Below are 25,124 nucleotides of genomic sequence, written 5' to 3' on the forward strand. Positions count from 1 at the left end.
TACAGAGTTCAAAGGGTTAACATTCGACGCCATTGACTGGTAGATATAAGTGATAAATAAATTCAACGGTTCTTCGTTCCTGTCACGTTAGGAAACCGTCAAGGAACCTCACTCGAACCTGAACTTCATCCACACGGAGCGTCCGCAGTGGGCGACCAAGCCAGTGTCGCCGAAACCGACGACAGACTTCTCGAAACCATATTTCTCGATCAAGACGACAACGTACAGGCCGACGTCGGTGAACGATTCTAGGCCGAATTTCGTCTCGAAGCCCTTAAACAACTCGAAGACGTCCACCACTCCTAGACCGACCCATTTCGGTGGAGAATCTACCACCAGGTATTCGACTATGTCCTTACGTTCAATTTAAAATGTGTAAAGAAGGCGCCTGCACACTCGATTTTGATGATAAAGCTTGCAAGCACGCTATACCTTTTAATTTTAGAGTGATGTCATTATTTTCTTTCTTCTATGGAAAATATGATTCTAGATTGGACACGCGAAACAAATTTGAATATTTTGATATCAATTTTCGTAGCATTATAAGCATGCTACACCTAATTTTATAGTAATGTCATTATTTTCTTTCTTCTATGGAAAATGATTCTAGATTGGACACGTGAAAGAAATTTGAATATTTCGAGATTAATTTTTAGAATGAAGGTTACAAGCATGCTATACCTTCTAGTTTTATAGTAATTATAGTTCTATATTTATTTTCTTTAGTATAAAACTGGGAAAACTATACAAACTATAGTTTTATAGTTATTTCCTTTCTTCAATGGAAGACATGATTCCAAATTGGACACGTGAGAGAAATTTGAATATCTTGAGATCACGTTCTCTTCGTGTCTTTTGCGAAATGCTCCTTTAAATCAATTTCTGTGGTTGCCAGACAACTGATGGATCCGACGTTCCTGAAAAGAGGGACTTCCGGGCGACAGCTTCAATCTTTTCTTTCATTCTAGCGCAGCCGGATCCGTGCCACAGACCTCTCACTGGCAAGTGACCACAGAGCCGGCGTTCATCACCAAACAGAGGCCGTCATCGTCCACGAAGCCGGCGGGCTCCCTAGAAACCGCTAAACCTATGCCGGTCAGCTCCCATTTCTGGTCGGAGAACAGCTGGACGCCACCCAGACCGTCCTTGAAACCGCATTGGACGGACAACCCTAGTCTCCTTCAGAACGGCCCTGAGGGATTCCCTCCGCGTCCCAGTTTCAAGCCCACGGAACCGCAAGAAGTATGTCCGATCGATGAATCGTATCATTGGCGAACGATAAGCGCGTTGATTAATGACAGTCACTGAAACCGGAGCTAGAGCTTATCGTAGAATCTTGATTCCGACTATCTATTCTACTAACAGTACAACCACTTCGCTAAAAATATCGAATTTCCTGAGACATATCTCTATAAAGTTCAATATTCATCTGAATCTTTCGAACCATCTATTTTAAATCTAACATCGTCAAATAGGACATTTGAAAATATTAATATAGAACTTATCGTGGAATCTTGATTCCGAGTATCTATTCTACTAACAGTACAACCACTTCGCTAAAAATATCGAATTTCCTGTGACACATCTCTATAAAGTTCAATATTCATCTGAATCTTTCGAACCATCTATTTTAAATCTAACATCGTCAAATAGAACAATTAAAAATATTAACCCTTTGCACTCGAATGGCGCCTTACAGTCGCCACCTGATTCGACGCAGCAAACTGATAAAATTTTCAATTCAGTATTAAACCTAGTGCAATGTATGAACACATAAAATATCGAAGTAAAATAGTTCTGTCTCTTAATTTATAGAAGATAATCAATTGTCTTGGTTGCGAGAAATATCGTTAATATTTAGCCAGAAAGTAACGAATAATTTTAATGAAAAACATTGTCGAGTGCAAAGGGTTAACCGATCAGATTCAAGCGACGGTAAAGACTATTTCCAGAAATTCTCTCAGCCTTGAGTTACCACCGGAACACTCGTGTTCCCGGTAACGAAATCTCCGAAATCATTCCTCGCATCGCGAACGGAACGGCAAGAAATCATTTCCCGCGGGTTTCAATGCTCCAAGTATTTTCCGACACGTTCCCCCGGCGCCTTGTCGTGAATATTCGTAACTGTAAAACGTTAACAACGCCGACATCCGCATTATTCGAATAACACACGGTCTCCTGGCTCCGCTATAATTCACGCGGCTCCGGGGAATATTCGAATTTCAATTCGAATGCCCGGCTGAACGTTCGATCCGGAACACCGTGGAATCCGTAATCCCGCTCCCGCTCGCCGGCTCGCAACGCGCGGCTGCCCATCCCCAGCAAAAAACCCATCATCCGCCGATCTAAAGCGTTTCGCAAAGTATCTAATCGAAGAATCGATTCTACGCGCGCGCGCGCGAGGGAGAGAGTGGGGAAACAACTCTATCGCGTTACATCCGCGATCGTCCGATCGTCCGTCCGGGACGTTTATTAGGTATCCGATCGGTATGTAAAAGAAACGGCCCGGTCGAAGGCGATGCTTACGCCGGCCGGCCGATGCTTAGAGCTAGCGTAGAGTACACGTTCACGGTTCAGCGTTTTTGCCGTGGTTGCCGTGCATCTGCGACAAAGAACCCGGGGCCCGATAAGGCCCTGCTGCTGTTGCTGCTGCTGCTGCTGCTCGATTACACAGTCCATTGAGCGCGCAGAACTATTACAAAGTAGGGGGAACAAGACCGAGCGATTTCGAGAATTAATACAAAACCGCCGATCGGCCGGGCACGGTCGCTCGGTAGCAACGGTAGCCGCGATAACAGCTCCGTTCGAAGCGTTCCCGAGCGTTCTAACGCCGTTTCACCGTTTCCCCGCAGAGCACCGAGTTCCACAAACCGCTCGGCTCGGCCCACTACATAACCACGTCCCACTTCGAGACGTCCGCGAGGCCGAGACCCACGAAGAAGACAACCACGTCCACCACCACGACGTCGACCACCACCACGACGTCGACCACCACCACGACCACGACCACGACCACCACGACCACCACACCGAAACCGGACACGACCGTTACCAGCAGCAGCGAGCCGCCGGCCAAGACCGGATCGGTGCTGACGGTTTCCGCGGCGGACGAGAGCAAAGGCACGCAGTGCGGCGTGCCGCCCCTGTTTCCGCGGCCGGAAACCAGGATCGTCGGCGGCAAGGACGCGCCGTTCGGTCGATGGCCTTGGCAGGTGTCCGTGAGACGCACCTCGTTCTTCGGCTTCTCCAGCACGCATCGCTGCGGCGGCGCGGTGCTCAACGAGAACTGGATCGCCACCGCGGGACACTGCGTGGACGAGTGAGTTTCGATCGGAGAATTTGTTTACCGGTCGCCGCGTTTTAGGAAATCGCTGCTTCTCTTTCGATGGAGGATTTTAGTGGATTTGGGAAGTTGAACGGAGTTTTATTGAGATTCGAGTGTATTGGATTCTGGTCCTTGAAGGTTTGGAGAGATAACCCTTTGCGGAAGACTGTTTAAAGTACGAACCTTGCGATATGAAGCTGAATTTTACATCGAATGCTTGAACGATAATAAAGGGAACTATACTGATCACTTGATATTCTATTAATTCGTTTGCAACTTAGTATTCCAGATATGAACATTTCATCTGAAATGTTGAGTCCGCAAAGGGTTAATAGTGATACTAGAATATTAACAGAGATTCATTGCACTGTCTTTATCTTTGAATCGCTTCCCAAAGTCCCATTGAAAAATCCCTGATACGAACTACACACTGATCACTCGCTATTCAAGTAATTAAATCATTCGTTTGCACCTCAGTATTCGAAATATGAACACTTCATCAAATGTTGACATTCGTCAAAGGGTTAATAGTGACACCAGAATATTAAGAGTGTCATCGCACTGTCTTTATCTTTGAGAACCTATCGCTTCCCAAAGTCCCATTGAAAAATCCCTCGAATTCCTCGAGATCAACTCCGTCAACGCCACTACCAAACAATTACCACCGCATAAATCCAGAGTCGCAACAGCTGGATAATGCTCTCGCGACTAGTTGTACTCCGACGTTATTCCGAGATGAGTCTATTAATTAGCGGGTACGCTAAGCAGATAACGTAATCGTTGCCTCGCATCTGATCGCGTTTTTACCTGGCCGAGCCGCGAGATCAGCTGTCGGGCGAAACCCACGGAGTCAGATGGAGCTTGTCGTTGATCGTGTTCCAGCCTGCTGACTTCGCAGATCCGGATCCGCGTCGGCGAGTACGACTTCTCGTCGGTGCAGGAGAGGCTGCCGTACGTCGAGCGCGGCGTCGCGAAGAAGGTGGTCCACCCGAAGTACAACTTCTTCACGTACGAGTACGACCTGGCCCTGGTCAGGCTGGAGAGCTCGTTGACGTTCGCGCCCCACATATCGCCCATCTGCTTGCCAGCCACGGACGACCTACTGGTCGGCGAGAACGCGACCGTCACCGGATGGGGGCGGCTCAGCGAGGGTGGCACTCTGCCCTCGGTGCTGCAGGAGGTAAATTGCCCTCGTAAATTCTCGGCCAACCGGCTGCCAGTTGGCAGGGATCGGTTCGCCTTTCGCAATTCTACGGGAGAAATCTCTTGACCCCGATGGATCTTAGCCCATTCGATGACAGTCACGAGTGTACTCGCTTTAACGCGTTCCGTGTTACGGAAATTTCGGTATTTCGCTTATGAACTGTATTTGGTTTTTTTAAATAAAATATTAACCCTCTATGGGCCGAATTTTTGTTCATGATTGTAAAATCTATGCAGTACAAGATTAATAAATATCCATATATGAATACGAATTAAGAATGTATTCAATAGTTTCGATAATTTCATCGAACGAATGTATTTTGTAACTTTCAAGTTATAATGACGCACTTTCACGTCTGAGTGTATGAAAATTTAATTAACTGATTACTTAATTTTATTCACTTTGAGTACAGAATGAAATAAATGAACAAGACGCCAATATACTGATATGTGACTTCAAAGTTACATGGGCCTACAAAGTACACGCTCCATTTTTTGATTTTATTGCGCGCGAAACTAGAGGTTTCTCCAATTAAATTCCATAGTTAACTGGTTAAACATCGACGTCGATTATCTTGTATGTTACGATTGTTTTCCAGTAATTCAGAAACGTCAGCCATCAGTAACATTTAACGTGTTAAAGGAATTATTTGTTACCAAAAACTGTTGAAATGTATTTGAAGAATGTTTGACAGATAGATATGGATGAGGTAATAAAAGAGAATGAAGCATGAATGAAGCAGTACGAAGCTTTTATTATTTTAGCAACAGTTTCACGATTCTTTGGATGTATCAAATTCGGTTAATTCTGTTTGAACGTTGTTTCAGGTTTCCGTGCCTATAGTGAGTAACGATAGATGTAAGTCAATGTTCCTGAGAGCTGGTAGACACGAATTCATACCAGACATATTCTTGTGCGCGGGATACGAAACCGGTGGTCAAGACTCTTGTCAGGTAATCCTCAAAGTTACTAAATATTATCATAGTAATAACACCTTCGCTTACTAATCATCATACATGTATAACAAAAACTTAACCAATTTCTCTCCAGTATTTTCAAATAACACACCTGCTAACCAGACTCAGCTATCTCCTGAAGTTTCCAAAAGCACTACACATCCACCTACCAGCCAATCACTATACAGCCAACGAACGAGGATTTACATTCTCTAAAAACCGAAACCATTCTTACTCGCAGGGAGACTCAGGGGGCCCGCTGCAAGTGAGAGGCAAAGATGGCCGCTACTTCCTGGCGGGCATCATCTCCTGGGGCATCGGTTGCGCAGAAGCGAACCTGCCTGGCGTGTGCACGAGGATCTCGAAATTCGTCCCGTGGATACTGAAGAACGTGACCTGACCGATCAACAGTTCCCATTCGCTCGAAATCCTGTTCACAGCTCGCCGGGACGGTACGCCCGGATCCGGAACACCGGTTCCCCTCGACCCGACGTCGAGGATCCGCCCTTCCGCCAGGAAACAAGAAAACCAAGGGTGAATCTCTAGCAAGCAAACACTCGATCCGCGAGGATAGAAATCGCGGCTTCGACCTAGCCAAAAGAAGAGAAGAAACAGAAAAGCTACGGATAAAAAGAGGGAGAAACATAAAGACGATTCACCCGACGTGATCCTGACGAAGCAAGGGGGTCCCTCAACTTCCGGGGACCGTCGAAACGAAGTTCCAAGGAGCTTCCATCCCGAAGACTGTCGCTGAAAGCGAAGCCAATCAAACGCGAGACTGCTCGGAGTCTGAGATACGTACTTACGGGACCATCGGATATAGTCGTCCTCGCTTCAGAATCGCAGGACTGTATTTATATATACATATATAAATATAAGCGATAGATAATAATATATTTCACCCGTGAACGAGCGAGCGGCCGCGCTTAACGTCGCCCCGTACATGAATAGAACGAGAGGGATCGAGCAGCAGCCGGCTCGACGTTGGAAACGCCGGATTAAGGATATTTTTGTTCACGGATGACAATCGCGGCTGTTCCGGCGGCGAGCCCCGGTGCGATCTCCGCAGGGACACGGTGCTCGAAGCGTGCGCTTAGACAGCAGTCCGAGAAAATTTCGTTGGCCGGTGGCTCGGTTTAATCGGATTATCTCATGATTCGCGCACGAGAGGCCGCCGAGGCTAACGCAGTTTCGCTCGGGCTTTCGCGCGAACCTGAAAATTAGGAGCCGCCCATAGGCCTGACGCCGGAGGGTCCGCGAAGCTGTCACCGGTCGCCGATGATCTTTTTTTAGGTATAACGGTGGTAGTCGAGAGCGGCGCGAGACATCGCGAGCAGGCGTGCGCGTGTTTATAGAGAGAGCTTACTGTACATTTACTCACCCGTTGTATAGCGAAGCCTGTAAAATGCTAAGTTCTTGCCCATCGCCCGGTTAGTTTAATCGTCAATCAATATCGGAGACTAATTTAATGAGAAGACCCGTCCGCCTCCGTTTAGGACTCTCCCCTTTATTTACAAGAATTACGGATTTTTTTGTACAGAGATACACCGTGTACTTAAAGGTAGGTGTGTGTGTGCGAGACAGGAGTGATCTAATAAATATAAATATATAATTGTTTATAGATTATATCGGTATTTATAAGTATGTCAAATAAACGTATATGTTTATTACTATCCTCGGATTCGTCTCTCTCGTTGAACATTGGACTCGAACGCTTTCTGGATTTAGAGGACGTTCTTTTCGTTATAGTGTGAATCGGATGTTCCATGGAGATTAGGACGATGTTTCAGGGATTAATTGATTTCTGCGAATGCAATGGAATAGAATCTTTGTAATTGCGTTAGGGTTTCGATGCGTAGGTTCGAGATGATCCGACGACATCCGGTAAGTCGATCGTCGGTGGGCCACGCGGACGCTAAAGGATCCGTGAATTCAGAGGATCGTTGACACGGCCGGCGATTAAGGCCACCGAGGTTTCGGCGTCGACGATGAAGTAGAGGAACGGATGCACGGCCGTGAACAGCACCGGCCCGGCTCTTTCGAATAACCCGTTACCTGCAAATATAGACACCTCGGTGACGTCTCTTTCGAGTCAAACAGGTCTTCGTTGGTCGTCTGATAGTTCAAAGTAAACATGGAATAACAATGTGTTTCTATCGCTATAAGACAACGAAATATTCCTTTTTTCGATTTTAACCCCTTGGCGTACTATTCACTTTCGCCACTAAGCTCGTGTACCATTTTACTATCGACAGTTTGAAAGAAATGCAGTAAAATTGTCCATTCTACTTGAAGTGGAAATTTTATTTGAAGATAATGCAATGATGATAGCAAAATAGTTGTTTGATCCGTGGGTAATGAATAACATCGATTGTTGTTAGTCTAGGAATTTTCATCGCGAGTTTCAGTCATTGTACGGCAAGGGGTTAAAATACGATAAAAAATAATCACAGATTCGAACTTTAAACTTGGCGTATTTATCTCGAATTAACGATCACAAACAGTACTGATTTTAATAAGTAGCTACTCTTCCTTCCCAAACCTTAAATCTTACGAATCTCCTAAACTCGCCTTACTTAACGTCCCACTGTAAAAATCAGTATTTAACACGAATAATTGAATCGTGCCTCCGGATCGTAAGTAATACAAGTAGTAAAAGTGCTAATTCGAGCCTGTTAACAAGTTGACTGGTATCAAGAGACGATTTCCAAATATTATACGCGTTTCGTACGAAGGTATTTCAAGATATTCTAGAGTCTCAAGTTGCAAGAAACGTGGTAGAACATTCGTTGTTGGTATAAACGTCCAACGAAGCCAGTTAATTCCGATAAACGGACGAACAGTCAACTTGTTGGTCGGCGTGCAGATCTATTCCGTAAGTGCGAGTGAGAAAGGGAGAGCGAGGAAGAGAGAAACGGAACAAAGAGAGCGACAGAGACGAAGACAGCGAACGAACGGAGTAATTAATTTCCGGAGCGAGGACGGGGACGGCCGAAGTCGCAGGAATTGGAAATATTTACGAGGAGCATTCTTCGGAATGATTCAGGAGTTTCCTAGTAGCCGGGACAGAGGAGTAACCGCAAGGTCTTTTTATTTATTTCCCCCGGTGAGTCAGCCGCAGGATATCAGCGATTAAATCCAGCCGGCTTTATAACAATACTGAGAATATTCCTGATCGTCGACCGGCGTCGATTACAATAAACCGGAAACGATGGCTCTACGTTGCCTCGGCGAGCAACGTATCGCGAAGAATTCGACATTTACCGATCGCACGGGAAGAAAAAAGTCCATCCGCCGATTACGTAACTCCGACTCGAGGCGATCGCGAACGAAAATGAAATTCTCGATGGTTATCGCTCGAATCAGCTCGGAACCGCGATCCGCTGGGAAAAGACTTAAGCTGCTTGCTCACCGCGGCGAGTGACACGTGAAGATACTTCTTTAAGACGAGATCGGTCTGTATATGAAACGTTTTCGAAACTTTCAGTCAATATCGAGTGATTCGATTAACGAAGTTCTCTTGAAATTACCCTAAAATTATTCGATTTTTCACAGATCCAAATTTTGTACTAAGGAAAATAGAAGATCGAAGAAATGTTATAGCGTTTCTAAGTTTCGCTAGGAATACTATAAAAATTAGCAATTGCTGATAGATTACAAAACAACCTGGAGTGCTAAGGGTTAACCCTTTTTCACTAGAAATATCTTAATATTTGGCAATGGGATAAAAACAATATTTTGTGGAATTAATTCGAAGAAAAATCATACGTTTGAGGAACAAAGCTATTTCATTTCAATATTTCTCAAATTTATGCGTTATACAATATTAAATATCGAATTTTACAGTTTACTGTGTGAAATCAAATAGTGAGTGAGAGTCACCTCTTGAGTATAAAGGGTTAAAAATCTAGAAGAAAGATGTGAAAATAATAGATGATAGAACCATAATAGAAGAGGTTCTAAGAATAATAATTCTGTCTCCTTATCTAAATGATCGATATTATTATATAAAATTGATCCCTCAGAATCTTGCAATGATCAAAGCAAAAGAAGCCGCAGCGAAGTTCACAGAGTGAAGTAAACCGCTTGCGCTATTCATTGCCCAACGCGATAGAGCCGCGGATCAGGCGGAAGTGTCAACATCCCCCGCGGAAATCGATTGGATCCGACGCGACGCGACCTTCGCCGAGATTTCTAAAGCCGCGCGAACCCTCGAGGAAGGAAACAACCGGTCCCGACCTTCGTGCTCGCTGTTGGAGCGTGGAATTTCGTCGGGAACACCGCGCGGCGATGTTCCGGCGACGTGACGAAGCGTGTTCGCACCGTCATTAACGACGATAATGAGGGCAAAGAAGGAGAGAAGAACCGCGGGAACGCGCCAAGAAAAAGAGGGATGATACGCGCCAGCAGTAATGGACGCCGGCGCGCCTGTAGCGTCTCGTTCCGTGCGCTAGGCCGCACGTCGAATCGCAATTTCACTCGGTTGCGTCAGGCGGATCGACCTGTCGAAAGTTTCGATCGTTCCCGTCCCGTCCAAGTTAATCCGCGATATCCTCTCCCCGTATTTTTTCGAACGTAAGAGGATTCCAGGATTTCCGCGGGACAAGAGCTCTCTATTCGCGGAATCGATCGTCGCTGAACGATGCTCTAAAATTGAATCGCTCGGAATCGGATGGCATTTACAGCGTTAAACCCTAGCGTACTTTAACGAGTTCGACTCGCGACAGAAACTTTCGAGTAAACACAAACATTACGAGTCTGACGCGAGGTGACACAGGTGAGATATCGGTCGCGATAATTATGCCTTGGATTTTGCACGGTTGAATGGTACGATGATTATCGTTATTGATGTGTATTTGTAGAGATTGCAGTTGTATTTTATTGAACGAGGAGATTGTACTTATATTTTAGTATGAGATCTTTCATCTTAGTGATGAATATTTTGAAGTGATTATGTTAATTGTTAGATTTCTGATTTATGGCTTTGCGAAGTTGTAGACCGACGTTGAGTCTACACGTTGAATTCTATTGAGATCACTTGGAAAGAGGACAAAGGTTGCGATGAAAAGGAACTTTGGTTAGTTTCGGAGGTCGATGGCGAGGAGAGGACAAAGTGCGCTAGTAAGTAGAAAGAATAGAGCAGAAACCTGGATGATAGTATCGATAATAGTCCCGTCGAGGTGGAACGATCGGGGGAGGGTCGGATTTGGGCGACTCACGAGAATGGGTTCTGTCAGGTTTCATGTAATTCCTGATATTCACGCCGATGCTCTGCTGGACGTCCCTCGCGTACACACCCAGGTCCGGGGTCATCAGCGACAGGTCGGCCGCCCTTGGTTCAAAGACGTCTACTATACCTAGCTGCGAATCGAATAAACATTATTCATCTTTCCATGGATTAACCCTTTGCACTCAGGAGCTGACTGTCAGTCGCCACTTGATTTCACGCAGTGAAACTATAAAATCTCATATTTAACCCTTTGCACTCCATAGGTGCCTCTAGTCACCACTTGGTGCATCAAAATTGTAAAATTTCGTATTTAACATTAAGTCTTGAGTAATCTATCTGAGTAAATTCCCCTTATTTTGTGAATAGATTCCTCGTTAAGTTTAAAAAAATGTCATCTATATCTTATAAAAATAAATTGAATATTTCTAGTGACAAATTTTTGGAGGGCAGAGGGTTAATGTTGAACTTTGTACAATGCCTCGATGCGTGAAATATTAGAATAAATAGCTTGGTTTCTCAATGTACTTGTGATTTCCCTTCGAGTCAGTTTCAAATATCGTCTTCGCCTCGTCAAAAAATGTTAAATACTTCTAGTAAGAAACTTCCGAGTGCAAAGGGTTAAATCGCAAAAATATCAATCGATGAAAACAAAGTCTCAATGGAATCAAATGAAAATTAAACCACATAGATAAAAAACAATTCAATGTTTCTATTAACCCTTTGCACTCGAGAGGTGACTCAGTCACCATTTGATTTGACGCAGTAAAATTAGAAAATTTAATATTTAATATTGAACTATCTATAATGCATCGGTGGAAATATTCGGATAAAAGAGCTTTGTCCTTTGTCCTCTTTGTCTAGTTAGAAAATGTTAAGAATCGCTAACGAAATACTTCCGAGTGCATAGGGTTAATACAGTCTTCGTTAAATCATTACTAAACACCAACAAAGATTACAACTCTTGCCAAAAATTCGCAAATCGTTGAATGACACGAGTCGAATATCCAAGTACTTAAAACCATTCATACCATCGAAACCCAAGAAATACATATTGAAGCTTAAAAACCGCCAGAAACAAATTGAACCTCGCACATCATCCGTTTGATCCTTCCGTGAAAGTACGCCCGAAGATCAAAAGCGGTCAAACGTTCGGCCCATCAAGCGCAAGTCGCTCGATCGTTACGATTCTGTCGTAATCTCATCACCATTCGCGTTCAGCACCACTTATCCGGCGGCTAAGGTTCCGTCGAGGGAGCGAACGAGTCGCAGAAGACGTGGAATGCTTATTGCCGCCAGAATCGTCCGGCGTGGCCCATAAAACCCGGCGGAATGGTACCCGTGAATTACGCCGATTAGAACAATTCCCCGTTCCTCGTCTTTTTTTTCCTCTCCTTTCCGTCCCTTCCTTTCGCCGTTCAGTGGCGGGCAAGCTTTCAGCGGCCGCGCTTCGGAATTATCGTCAATTACGGTGTCGTCAAGGAAACCACCTATACCGATATCTTTGTTCGCGGAACGCGGCGGCCGTGACGAGAGAAGCGGAAAGTGCACTCAAGATCTCGACTAACGCGATTAAGTAATTAGGAGCTTAATGCCCGAGACTAATGGCGAAATATCGAGCGGCTTGACGCTGGGAAACGCTCGATTCGGCTCCGACTGGGAACTGGATCGTTTTCCCCGGGAACAATCGGGTCCGTTTCAATGGATCGAGACGGGGGAAGCGCCGACAGGGCGGAGAAGCTGTTCGTACCCTTTGAAGGAAGGACGTCAAGGTGACGAAACCGCGCAGCATGAACGACGGAATGGTGGCCCTGACCCAAGTGGCTTGTAACTGCTTCCGCAACAGCCTCAACGACTTCCCGCCGAGATCCCTCGCCAGACGGTACGTGTCTCTTCGGTCCGTGGACATTACGAGGAGAATGTTGTACCTGGGATCCTGGAATATCGATCGGAGAATGATACTGATGCGTTAACCCTTTGCACTCGGTGCCTCTCACTCGCCATTTCATTTCATACTGTAAAATGAAATTTGTTATTTAACCAGTTAACTGTGTTTGACGAGTATACACGTCACCTTAAAGCTTGAAACGATACTAATTCTTTCAACAATGAATTCTTCATTTTTCCAGACAAACATGTAATTCTTCTTTGTTCTTCGGTCTTTCATTAAAATACACTCTACGTGCATTCGTCCTTCGACGAGTACACGCTCCATTTTTTATTCTATTTCACGCAGAACGAGAGGTTTTACTGAATTCCACAGTTAAGTGGTTAACAGACGCAGGAGATCGTCATTGAGCCAGAGTCTACTTTTCCCTGTGGAATAAGATATACTTCGATGGGCGGTTTGATAGTTTCCCGTGGAAAGGTTAGCCTTACGTCTAAAGGAAACTCAAGGGCGACAGCGTGGAGCGACGGAAAATGGGCGAAAGGCAGAACGGCGAAGTATCTGGACGCCGTGACGGAGGACACGTCGCAGCCGTTCACCAGGAACGATATCTCCGTCGAGTCCCTGACGGAAGCTTCGCTCAGGCTCGGCGGGTAGGGCTTCCAGATGCCCAGATCCTGCATCCAGATTCCTTCGTCTGGAACGTATTAATGAAGACATACATTAATAAAGAATCACGCACACACCGACAAAAATGAAAGAATCGACGCGAGCACGCGAATTCCCTTCGCCGTTGAAAAAAGAAATCTACATTCTCCCGCGTCGATCACCGAAAGCCGGCCATCGAATCAATCACGCTCGAGCGGCGCGGACTGAGACAATAAAAAAGGAGCACGTTCGAAACCTGGATAACTGGAGAAGAATCCCCTGGGGCTCCTCGCGGCGCGTTTCCTCCTCGTCATCGTGTCGCTAACAGTGGATGATTCTGCAGCGGCCGGTCCAGTCGACCCGGTTTCTCCTGGAGCGGGAGTGGTAACAGGCAAATCTGTAGATCCCATCTCGCCCGGGACAGTTTGATTGTTGGACACGTCCGTTGAAACGGTATTCTCATCAGGTGGTCCGGTGCTCGGACTAGTCTCCGGCGTGGTGTCGGGGATCGTCGAACCCGTAGCTTCCGGCGCGCCGGTAGGCGATTCAGCTGCGGGCACTGATGTAGTCATCGCGGCGATAGTCGTCTCAGCGGTTGTCGGGACGGTCGTTGACTCTGGCGCGGGTACAGTGGTATCAGGATCCGCGTCCTGGATCATAGTAGTCTGTCCAGGTGTAGCGGATTCCGTTACTCCCTCTGTCGCCGTGGACGTCTCGAGAGTAGACGGCGGGACAGTGGCAGAACTGGTTGAAGTTGGAGCGACTGACTCCGTACTTGCAGCTTGAGTGGTAGAATCTGCAATAGTGGTAACTGGAAAGGTAGCCGCGGCAGTAGACGCGTCAAGAGTGACAGGGGCTGTCGTGGTAGCAATCTCCGGTGTCATCGTAGACGTCGGACCAGGTGTGGATTGGCTGGCCGAAGTGGCTGGTTCGGTAGCGTCCATTAGGACGGTAGTTGCAGAGGTGGTTTGCGTTAACTTGTTCGACGTGTCCGTCATCAGCGTCATTGCCAGCAGCTCGACTGCCGGGGTTGTCTCTTGCGTCGGTTGCTGGGTGGTTGCTACTTCGTCTGGAGGCAGGGCTTTAGTGTCGGTCACCGGTCGATCGGTCATGGCGTCTGGCGTGGACGTAGTAGCGTTTGCTTCTTCCTCGGGGACAGTGAGGTCGAACCCGTAGAACCGCAGGATGTCCTCGTACTCCGGGCGCAGCCTCGTGTTCTCCTGGTTGAGCGTCAGGCCGCCCAGGAAACCGTCCGCGTTCAGATACGTCTTGAAACGATTAGAGATCCAAAGATGATTCATTTATTCGGATTGCTGAATGTTAGCCCCGTTGGCTACTGTTGACGCCTATAGGCGGTCGGAAAATATGACGATAATTGCAGCGAAGCTTGCTTAAATCTGACGTAAATGAATTTTAATTCAGCAATTCCGTTAGTCATATATTATATAAATCTGACTATCGATTGGTTTAATTTAGTTCAATTCAGTTTTCATAGTTTTAACACGCTTCCTTATAAATATGCGTTGACGAAAAATTCTGCCGTAGCCAAAGGGTTAAACTATTCAAGGTTTATTCTAGGTACAGAACCTGCAAGGACCTCAAGAATTCAGATAGTTCTCTTTATCATAAAAGACATAAAAGAATTTCTTCTATCTTGAAATGTTCTGTACTTATCAAACAATTATGAAGAAGCGCGAGCTTCGATAAAGAATCTTGATTCAAGGAATGCCCAGTGAATCATGCAAAAACGAGAACGTTCCAGATCATCAGGGCTAAGTCCAGGAATTCCATTGAGAAAGATCGACCGAAAGAGAAACTTAGGCGCTCCGGGAAGAGAAATTGCGCGTTCAGGCTTCAAATTAGCCGCGGTCCCGTTGGACCGCGTCCGTAGACAATTTTTCTGTCCATTTTCTGGTCGCCGGTTAATTGCCGACGGTTTCGCAACCTTCCTTACCCTGAGCCTGCGGTGGATGTCTCGGAAACCGAGCCTGGTGATGTCGCGGTCCCGAGGCAGACCCAACGCGTCCGCGATCTGCTGCCTTCCTCTGCCCGTTGAACCCTCGTACAACGCCGCCAGGACGAAGCCAACCCCTGCCGGCGAGAATGCCACGTTCCCGTGGCCCGTGTACTGCTGCAGAATCCGCACGCCCAGATCGTTAATAACGTCCGTGATGATGTCGACCGGCCTATGCGGAACCGGTTGATACCAGCCGTCGAACCCCACGTTGTCGTAGCCGTGGACGAGCACGGACAACACTGTTTGAAAATTTCAGGCAAGAAATCACACCGCTTTGCAACCAGGAAATTGGGAAATCGAACTGACGTCGCTTACAACGACATAAATAATTCTGAGGACACTGTCGAGAAATCGATAATTCTTGTAAATAACTGTCGCTGGACTATTTCATATTCTAACGAAAACGTTATTCTCCTGCTACTAAACCATTCTTTTCAACTTTCAAAGCCTCTGACAAATAGAACCGAATATTTCAAATATTAACATTGCAATGTTTACGACACATTGAACAGATATTTGTAAGTAGAACTTTCGAACAGAACTTCCTGCTAAGAACTACAAAATAATCCCAACACTAATCTCAAATTCGAGAGTCCCCATACCGACACGACATGCAACCCCATTCCCATAAACCCTTCAACGAGCACGTGAACGGCGTAATGCATAAAATACATACTTTGCAGCACAAGAGCCCAGGACACCGTGGTCCCCATATTAACGTCAGCCGGTTCACTGTCACAGGATCGCCAGAGCCGGGTCGTCGCGCATGAAGAACACACTCGCGGATTTTCGAAGGTACACCTCCGGACGGATCGCGCTGCGACGATGCTGTTTTCGTGGCCGGCTCTATTAGGATTAGTCCTAGTCGTCCGCGCTCCACGTCGGAACTGGCTCGTGGATGGTGCACGCCGCCCGCTCGAGGCCCAGCCGACCACTCTTGGATTTTTTAAACGGCAAGGTCGTCAGGTAGATAAACCCGTGTCTATGTACGCCGTCATATCGCGCGGCCGCCCTTCCCCTACCACCCACGGATCCTCCGGCGGGGTTACAGGTTCCCTGGAGAACGGGAAGCGGAGAACGAGCCTCCGGAGATGAATTATTCAGAGGATCGACGGGGATCCGTTCGCGCTCCGCGCGGCCCCCTCGCGCGCCGCCGCTTCGCCGGCCAGTTCCTTTTTCGGGGTTCTTTTTCGCGGGAAACCTGCGGAGCCAATTACCGTCTTACGGCCGACGGAGCCGATGGTTTTAGAACCCGTTGCTCGATAATTTAAGGCAATTAACCCTGGGCGCGGGTCAGTCTAGAGCTGAAGCTCTAGGCGCCGTGTTTTATTATGTTTTCTAATTTATACCCGTCGCGCTGCAGATCGATATTCCGTTCTAATCGAGCGGCGGATTTAATTCGCGGGCTATTAACGTTACAATTAGACGCACGCTGCAGGCCGAAGGGTCCGAGGTAAGTGGCGATAATTAGCTGCCCGCTGAACGGACGGTTTCGAGGATGGTTTTATTTATGTTCGGTTATCGCGGCACGTCGGGTTTCTGTAATTAGAAACGGAGAATGCCGGATTGCCTCAGGACGTAGCATCTTCCAGCCCGACCTTTCCAGACTCGCCGTTCGCGCAACTCCTATTCTTCTGCGGGCATGATCTTAATAATGTAACTAGTTGTGGCAACTTCCACCGTAACGTAACAAGCAGCAGAGGAATCATACGCGTCATGTGTCTTGCTCAACGTTCACGGTCGCCGTTCTCTGCTGACGAATCTTTGGGCGGATAACGATTGTCCGAAATTGTTCGGTGAATCAGGAGGATTATCAGCGCGGACGACGGTCAACCTGATACTTCGAGCCGCGTTCACTGTCACTGGCAATGCAACGATTCTCGAATGGGACGAACTCATTCGTCATGGCGGAGGCCTGGTTTCTGGCGAGGGAATCTCGGTGGCACGTTCATTATGCAATGCTCGTGACTTTTACCGCGAGACGCTTCCGCAGACCGTTGCCAAACACACTAGGATTCAACGGTGAATGGTATCTTCGCCGAACATTCGTTCGCCGCTTATCGAATCGTCGTTATTAGATTGTAGAACGAATCGATTCGGTATCACCGTTAACCAGAAGAACCGCTTCGTGAAGTAATTATAATGTATTATTAATAGCAGTACACGCTGGTCATGATGCAGCGGAGAGAATGTAATAAGAGGAAAGTCATTTGTTCCTCCAAGTACCGCGTTACGCGCCATAGGTTTAACTAACAATGCGAGTAATTAAATTTCCTGTGCGTGAAACGCGAGATCGCGAGCGTCTGAGAGGCGAGTGACGTTAATTGCGAAGTAATTGTACGAAGGCTGAAGGTAATTTCGAGACGCATTGAAATTTATCTTTATCCGCGTGATCGGAACAGCCCGATCTCCATTCACGCGCGATCAAACTGACGCCCGGCCAGCAGGCGGCCGCCACGAAAAAGGATCGCGGATCGCCGGTGCACGACGTTGCGTGGATATCCACGCAATATCCGGTGCCGTCCATTACCCACAAATTAGACGTTCGTGATGGTAATTGTAAATGCCTGCTGGACGTCCGTGGGCTGTGTTTCCAACGGCGGGAATCGTTTCGCGCCTGTCTCGCACCTCCCCGAGCCGATTAACACCGAGGGAACCACACAGTGATCCGCGTTGTCGGATACAGGGAAAAACGTTGGAATCGTGTTCCATTCGTCGCGATACTGTTGCCTATGAGAACGTAGGGAATCACACGTGATTTCGTGCGTTGAATTATTAACCCTTTGCACTCGAGAGATTTGCAAAGTTATAAAGTCTTATATATAATATTAACCCTTTGCACTCGAGAGGCGAGTCTCACTCACCACTTGATTTCATACAGTAAAACTATAAAATTTGATATTTAATATTATACCTTGTATATCAATTCGAGAAGTATTGAAATAAAATAGCTTCCTCGATGTACGTGTGATTTCGAGTTAGTTTCGCAAAATATCGTTAAAATATTTCTGAGAAACTTCCGAGTGCAAAGGGTTAATGCAATGCAAGAGACCCTTACGCGTTTAAGTAAGATGCGCACGAAACATTCGTTGATACTTCTAATCTTCGACTCGCAAATCGAGCACTTTTTCCAAGTAACTATACAATTTTAATCACACCGTTTTCCCCGGCCTGTTCGCCATTCCGCCGGATAACGAGAGGATTGAGCAACGATTTTGGACCTGGCTGCAACGACGTTTCGCCGGCGCGGAGGTAGAAAAAGGGGACGTCGAATGAAAAGTGGGAAGAGAAGGAAACACGAGTGAGAGGACGGTGTGGGTTTGTTTATTCGCAAAGTGAAATCGCGCGGCGTCTGTACAGTGAAGAGCTGACGTGAAGAGCGAAAGCAATTTGCATGGCTATACAATGGCTCCTAGGAGCTGGATTCACGAGACGAATGGACGAATCAGTTTCCGTTCCTTGGATACCTTGCGCCTGTTCCAGTAGAATTCGCACAGCAGGAAGAACAGGGACAGCGTCACGCCTGAAGCAACGGACAATTTGTTAATTACTGAACCGCGTTTAACAACTTGACCGCCATTGTGCTCTCTCGCCAGCTGAGATTATTGTTAGGAGTTTCGTGCAAATTTCACGAGAACGAAACTCCCCTCTGTCTACAGTTCCGATGAACAGCCTATCGCAATTCGCCCATTGTACTGCGATCAGTGTTACATTCTTAAAGCGTCAGCAATTTTCTATAGATCACGTACCCATAAAAAGGACGAAGAATATCCCCTGCATATCTGCCACGTTCACTTTCCTCTCGTTCACCACTTGATTGTTGCTAGCGATCTCCCAGCACTTGTCTTTTATCGGCATCTTCTCCGTGATCCATTTGTGCATCAGTCCAGATTCGAGCATGCGGCGCAACCTGTTTCCCATTGAACGTCAATTATAAACAGTCGAGGATCTCCGATGTAGATTAACATGTCACTGCTTACTCCGCGTTGATTACGGGTAAATAGGGACTCCCCTGCGGGATGATCATCGCGATCGGCTCGTCTAAGAACTCGTCCGTGCTCAGAGAAAAATGGCAGCCACCGGTTAGCAGCAGATCTTTCCTCATCAGGAACCTACGGTTGAAGATCGAATCTTTGTTCTCGGAGAATGTCGGAAAAATCGGATGTAGTGTCTACCTGAGGGAGCTCCTCCAGTCTATCAGAGCGAATTTCCCTTCCTTCACGCGCTCGATCAGTCGCTCGTCCTCCGTGTCGTTGTACATCTCCGCGCGAGCCAGCAGAATGTGATACTTCTTCTCGTCCGCGTTCTCCAGGTACACCTCGAGGAAGCTTCCGTTTAAGAAGCCCCACGACATCCTGTCCCTGCGCGCGATCAGATCGTCCACGCTCAGAATCGACGCGTCCATCCTCGGGAACGTTAGGAAAGCGACCAGACTTCCTGAATACGTCGCCACCACGACCATCACGATCAACCACCAGATGCCGATCAAAAGACGCGCGCTGTCTGACTGTGGCAAGTACATTCCCCCTGGAAATTCAGATCTTGAATTATCATTCATGAATTATCCTTGTTCACCCTTTGCACTCGGAAGTCTTTCGAAGTATTCAACATCTTCTCTTTGAAACGAACTGAATGAGAACATAAGTTAAGAAACAAAACTATTATTCCAATATTTCAATATTTATACATTATACGAAGCGTAATGTTTTGTAGAAGACTAGAATTCAGTACATCGAATTAAATGACAGTCACTCGAGTGCAAAGGGTTAATCCTGCGTTTCACCCACGTTTTGTTTATCGTCAGTGATATTCTCTACCGGTTGCGTATAGTTTATGGCTGTTAATACTCCATCTATAGTACAAATTATTAATAACTTCGTTGGCGGTAATCCGCGCGAATCCCCAGCAATCACCGTCGCGAATGTTAATGTCCCCGCCGTATCTCTCGCAGCTGTTACGCCTCGAACGTTCTCCAACCCTTTCAAATTCTACCATTAAGCGTCCAATCAGCGAGCATTCGTGAATATCAGCCACGAGCCATTAAGTCAGCGTGGTCACTACCGAGAATAAGGAGCAGCGGAGATTCCGATCGCGTGACCGTTCGCGCGAGGCGGGAAGGGATAAGGGTCTGTTAAGGACGAACGAAACCGTACCTTGTTGAAGCAACGCCCCGTACACGTACCACACACACTGAAACGAGGAGCTCAGGCCCGAGGTCTCCGTGCTGAACGGGCTGTACTTGTGGATCAGGTACAAGATCGGACCCATTATGATAATGGACACGGCCAGACAGGCCCACGTCTGAAAGCCAGGCCCTGGGTTAGAGGTATGCCGGCGGGGAGAAACGTCAGACTAAATGACACTCCACGGTTCCGCCATTAGAAGCTATTACGCGGTGGAACGTTAAAGGACGATACGTTTCTGCGTTCCTCGCGTAACGATGCCGATTAATTCCTGCCGTTTCACGACTCTCTTCGAGACTTCGACTCTCTCTTAGATAAAGTTTACAACCGCCTCTCAATCTTTTGGCTCCTTTGGCGATCGCTCTTGCGACCAAAAGATTGGAGGATTCGCGTATCGAAGAAATTCGATATTTCTACACTACAGCAGGAAGCTTTTAATCGGATTCTATCTACGTTTCTGTTACCTCTTTGGTGAACGGCGACGCGAATAGCAGCGCCCTGGACAGCTGTCTAGGCCTGGCAGTTAGAAAGCTGTAGGTCTGCACGTATATTGGCACCGTGAAATTGACGGCGCCCTTCCCGTACTCGTTCACGGTGTACGCGCACGCCGCCAGCAGGACCTTCTTCTCGCGGACCAGCTCGATCACCTCGGTCGGAATTTGTCTGGTGTTCGACATCGTCATCCCCTTGATTTTCTGCGGAAAAAGATCTAGCTCGCGAATAGACGAATGGCTCAGGGGCAAGGGGAAGTTCATTGGATCCTCACGTCGCCGAGTTTGTCGAAACGCGACGCGCTCCAGGCGTTCGAGGTCTTGTTCAGTTCTGGTGCCACCACGGTGTACGAGAAGTTCAGCCTCTTGCTCAGGTGCTTCACCACGTCGAACACTAGACCCTCGTACGATTTCTCGCCTGTGCTGGTCACTGTGATCACCTGCCACGGTGGGTTCTGGAAGAGTTTGCTCTAAATGTGACAGTTGTTATGGGTTAACACTAGAACTATCAATCAAAATGACTAGTTTAGATTTGTTCGTTTCGCATTAACCCTTTGAACTCTGTAGGCTCCGATATTGCACCAGGAATAATATTAGATATTTTAATGAATCTTAAAACTACCCTAAAATTATTAGATTCCCCACACATCCAAATTTTGTACTGAGAAGGAAAATAAAAATTAATTGCAGTTGCTGATAGATTACAACCTGGTGCTAAGGGTTAATACCTTAAAAGCATTGAATATTTGAAATGATTTTGGAAATAGTTTCACTTGGGTACTATGATGAATATCCAAAGAAACTGAAAATAATCAATTGTTGCAATTTTTATAGAGATTACATATCAATCGTATTAAATTGTCGGTAGTTCTAGTATTAACGTTTCAAATAGAATCTATCGTCTATGAAGAAATATTTATGAAGTATAATTGAATTAGAATCTATGTGATCGATTATGATTCATGGGACATGGTAATAAGTAGCTTCTGAAGAATCGAACGTCTACCCACGGGATACGTCGCGATCGGCAGAGTGATACCGCGAAATCCGTGGGCGATGTGAGGGAAAAGCATGTCCGTCAGATTGACGCTGAATTCCGGCGTCCACACCCCTATGTCGAGTATGTGAGCCTGGTCCCTGCCACGAGTGAAGAAATTCCCCCATGTGATTGCCGTGGACAGCCTCCAGAACAGGCATCCATCGTTGATCATGTCCGACGTGTAAATCTTAAGGAAATATATCAGAAAGAGACGTATTTTCAACATCAAACCTGTTGAAATATATTCTGCTTATTATTCTTCTTTGAAAGTACTGACTCTAACGTTCCTCAGGATCTCTAGACGCCTCTCGCGTTTCGTTAACCTCGTGACCTCGAAATCTTCGTCGCCGATCTTCTTCAACAGTTCGATCTCGATCTTCAACGTATACTCCAGGGCTCTGGCTAGAGCTGTGATCAGTTTGCCCACGTAATACGTCAGGGTGATCTGAAAAAGGAATTCATCAATTCTTTGTCATTCGACTCGACTGTTAAATTTCGCGGACGAATGTCGACACTTCGGAGATGAAACGTTCATATTCGGAAGACTAAGTCGCAGGCAAATGATTTAATTACCGGGACAGTAAGAGGTTAGCGTGTGCTTTCTGTTCTTGCTGTTAATTGAGCAATTAATATATAATTCAGCTTCATCTGAAGGTTTTGTGCGTTTCAAAGAATCTTCGTCCGCGGAGGGTTAAATTGTAGGTTTGTTATAGATAAGTTTCGGTGATCGAATCTTCTGCAATTGTACGAGGAATTCAATGGAGGCTTTTAATACAGAATACAATGAAGGGAAAAGTACTGTAGCGATGAACGAAACGACTGTGATGGTTAATTATCGACAAGCATTCGATCATTACTTCGCAGAATCCATTGATATGGGTCGCGTTGTACACGAACGCCACGTTTCCTCCTTCTGCCAATAAATCGACGAACGCCGTCATGTTGGTCGCGTTCTGCGCCGCGGTGTCGGTGATGACGTATAGCCACTGGCTCCCAGGATGCACCATCTTCAAGGACCTCGCCTTTTAGCACAGAAAAACCAAAAGAAACTCGTGTAATCGGCTCAGCTTCCTCGCTTATAACTGCCAACCGCTTCAATTACACTTTTAAGTGGACTTCCATCATTAAAACGCAATTTACGGCGGCATGTACAACCGAGTGTCCGTGAAATAACAAGACAGTAACTCCGGACAAGGTTGCTGAAGAATCCGACTATCTAGAAGCTCTTCGAACCTCCTAACAACTGCTAGGCTGATACACACTTTACGGGATCATTAACACCTTATCAATGCCTCGCAATTACGTTCATAACGATACGTCTAAAATCTTCGGCGTCTGTTCCTCGAATGAATTGACAACTTGATGTCCAAAATGAAATTGTCTCAATGCAATTTACATTAGATGATACTTTACTTGTAAACTTCATGCAGTCGATCGAAAAGATTCTATTGTCCAATTCAATTGTGTTTCATCATTGATTCTGTCTTACACTCACAATGAACATAAGGGAAACATGCATGGTCTACGTATTGATAAACCCACTGAAATCTCACCACTTCCATGACGTCCGCTATTATGTCAATAGTAGCGATCACCATGAAACAGTGGCCCAGCTGTTCCACGTGAAAGTCGTTCAGCGTTTTCTGCACCAAAGTTTTCCTGACCCTGTCCGTCTCGTTTTGCTTCAGGGTGAAGATCGACCTGGAGACCAGGTTCATATGCCTGTTGGGCAGCTTGTCCGAGATGGACTTCATCACTCTGCTGATCGTGTCCCTGTCTGAAACGGGCCGCGAACGCGCGAGCATGGTTAGATAAGGGAGCTAGGTGGACTCTATCTTGCTAACTAGACGCGCTAGTTGCTCGTCTTATCACCGAACGTATCGTCGTGGAGAATGTTGATCGCATTCCAGGATAGAACGTTCATCATCCGCAGGTCGAGGAAGATCTGAGACAGTTCCTCGCCGGGCACGATCACGGGGATGCTTATGCCGTCGGTGTCCATGATCCTGGGACAGTCCGCATCTTCCAGCAAAAGATATCTCATTATCGGCTGCATCCGTGGTAGAAACATACGATTCTTTCAATCTCTAAACTCTTTTGGTGAACAACATAAATGAATCACAAAGTGACTGAAACATGAATCACAACGCGAATGATCGATAGAGCTTGTAGATATTAGGTTGACCGATCGCTTTACGATAACCTTAACACTAGAACTACCGAGGATTTAATACGACTGATATGTGATCCCTATAAAAATTCTAACAATAGATTATTTTCGGTTTCTTCAGACATTCGTTATAGTATTCAAGTCAAAGCTATTTATTTTCAAGATCATTTCGAATATTCAATGCTTTTAAGATATCGATAACTGTGAAACAAAGCAATCGAATCATTTTGACTGGTACAGTAGTTCTAGTATTAAACAATTCGATCGCATGGCTTTTCACGAAACAATATTTGTTGATAGCTGGCTCTCGACGAAGACATAGAGAATTCGATTCTTACCTGTTATCGCGAAATGCATCAGGTCATTCTTACGCGCAGCCTCGTGTAACCGCCAAGTCAGGAAGCAAGTCGCGACAGACAGAAGTATCGTGTAATCTTGGTGTCAAGCGTTGTCAGTGAGAAAGTTGAGCATAGACGATTAATTAAACTATCGATCGGCACTCGCGCGCGCGCTTACCTTGTCGAAGATTGACATTGGTGTCCTGGAAAGCGGTGACAACCATGCCGCCTATGTGCATTTCCCTCTTCACGGTGTCCGCGATCAGATCGAGGATCGACTCCACGGCTTTGCGATGCTCGTCTTTGTCGTTGAAGTAACCCTTGTCGATCACCACCGCTGTTCGAGCAAGTTTTTCAATTGAATTCTCGATTGTCGTTCGCGTAATCCTCCCTCTCTCTCTCTCTCTCTCTATCTCTTTCATATTCATCGAATCTCCCGTCAGCGTTTTAGTGTAGAAAAATCATACCCATCGTGGCGTTCGCGGATATGAGGGACGGAAAATCGTTGTAGCCATTCCCATGGTCGACGGTCGCGAGTAGAAACAGGACCGATATCATTTTTATTTGCCGACCGGAATAACGCCGGGACCGTATTGCTCGGCCGATATATAAACCGAGGACACGCGTGAATAATGTAT

General features: G+C 46.4%; 2 protein-coding genes across 7 annotated transcripts in view; one reads left to right on the forward strand and one right to left on the reverse strand.

Moving 5' to 3' along the window:
• The window catches only part of LOC116433432 (uncharacterized), a 97,382-nt gene extending 90,253 nt beyond the window's left edge, over nt 1-7,129 (forward strand). For 4 of the 6 annotated variants that reach the window (XM_076373106.1, XM_076373105.1, XM_076373103.1 and 1 more), the window contains exons 4-9: nt 92-339; nt 969-1,242; nt 2,853-3,319; nt 4,208-4,505; nt 5,357-5,482; nt 5,727-7,129. In XM_076373106.1, the coding sequence (XP_076229221.1) occupies nt 92-339; nt 969-1,242; nt 2,853-3,319; nt 4,208-4,505; nt 5,357-5,482; nt 5,727-5,885 (1,572 nt within the window). In that variant the 3' untranslated portion in view covers nt 5,886-7,129. The remainder of the gene's footprint in view (nt 1-91; nt 340-968; nt 1,243-2,852; nt 3,320-4,207; nt 4,506-5,356; nt 5,483-5,726) is intronic. The other 2 variants (XM_076373107.1, XM_076373108.1) reach the window with 1 other exon arrangement.
• LOC116433484 (ionotropic receptor 93a-like) lies at nt 6,990-25,050 on the reverse strand. Its single transcript, XM_076373350.1, has 22 exons — nt 24,954-25,050; nt 24,665-24,823; nt 24,487-24,582; nt 23,851-24,000; nt 23,532-23,755; nt 22,836-23,000; nt 22,256-22,423; nt 21,950-22,165; nt 21,215-21,394; nt 20,913-21,143; nt 20,419-20,566; nt 19,441-19,792; nt 19,246-19,377; nt 19,015-19,175; nt 18,695-18,788; nt 15,942-16,201; nt 15,203-15,504; nt 13,505-14,516; nt 13,092-13,297; nt 12,463-12,648; nt 10,633-10,846; nt 6,990-7,540 (listed from the first exon to the last, which is right to left on the reverse strand). Exons 1-22 carry the CDS (start codon nt 25,042-25,044, stop codon nt 7,401-7,403), a joined length of 4,887 nt encoding a protein of 1,628 aa, XP_076229465.1. The 5' UTR covers nt 25,045-25,050; the 3' UTR covers nt 6,990-7,400.
• Between the last annotated feature and the right edge of the window lie 74 nt (nt 25,051-25,124).

This window comes from Nomia melanderi, chromosome 13 (genome assembly GCF_051020985.1).
Source record: "Nomia melanderi isolate GNS246 chromosome 13, iyNomMela1, whole genome shotgun sequence".
NCBI lineage: Eukaryota > Metazoa > Arthropoda > Insecta > Hymenoptera > Halictidae > Nomia > Nomia melanderi.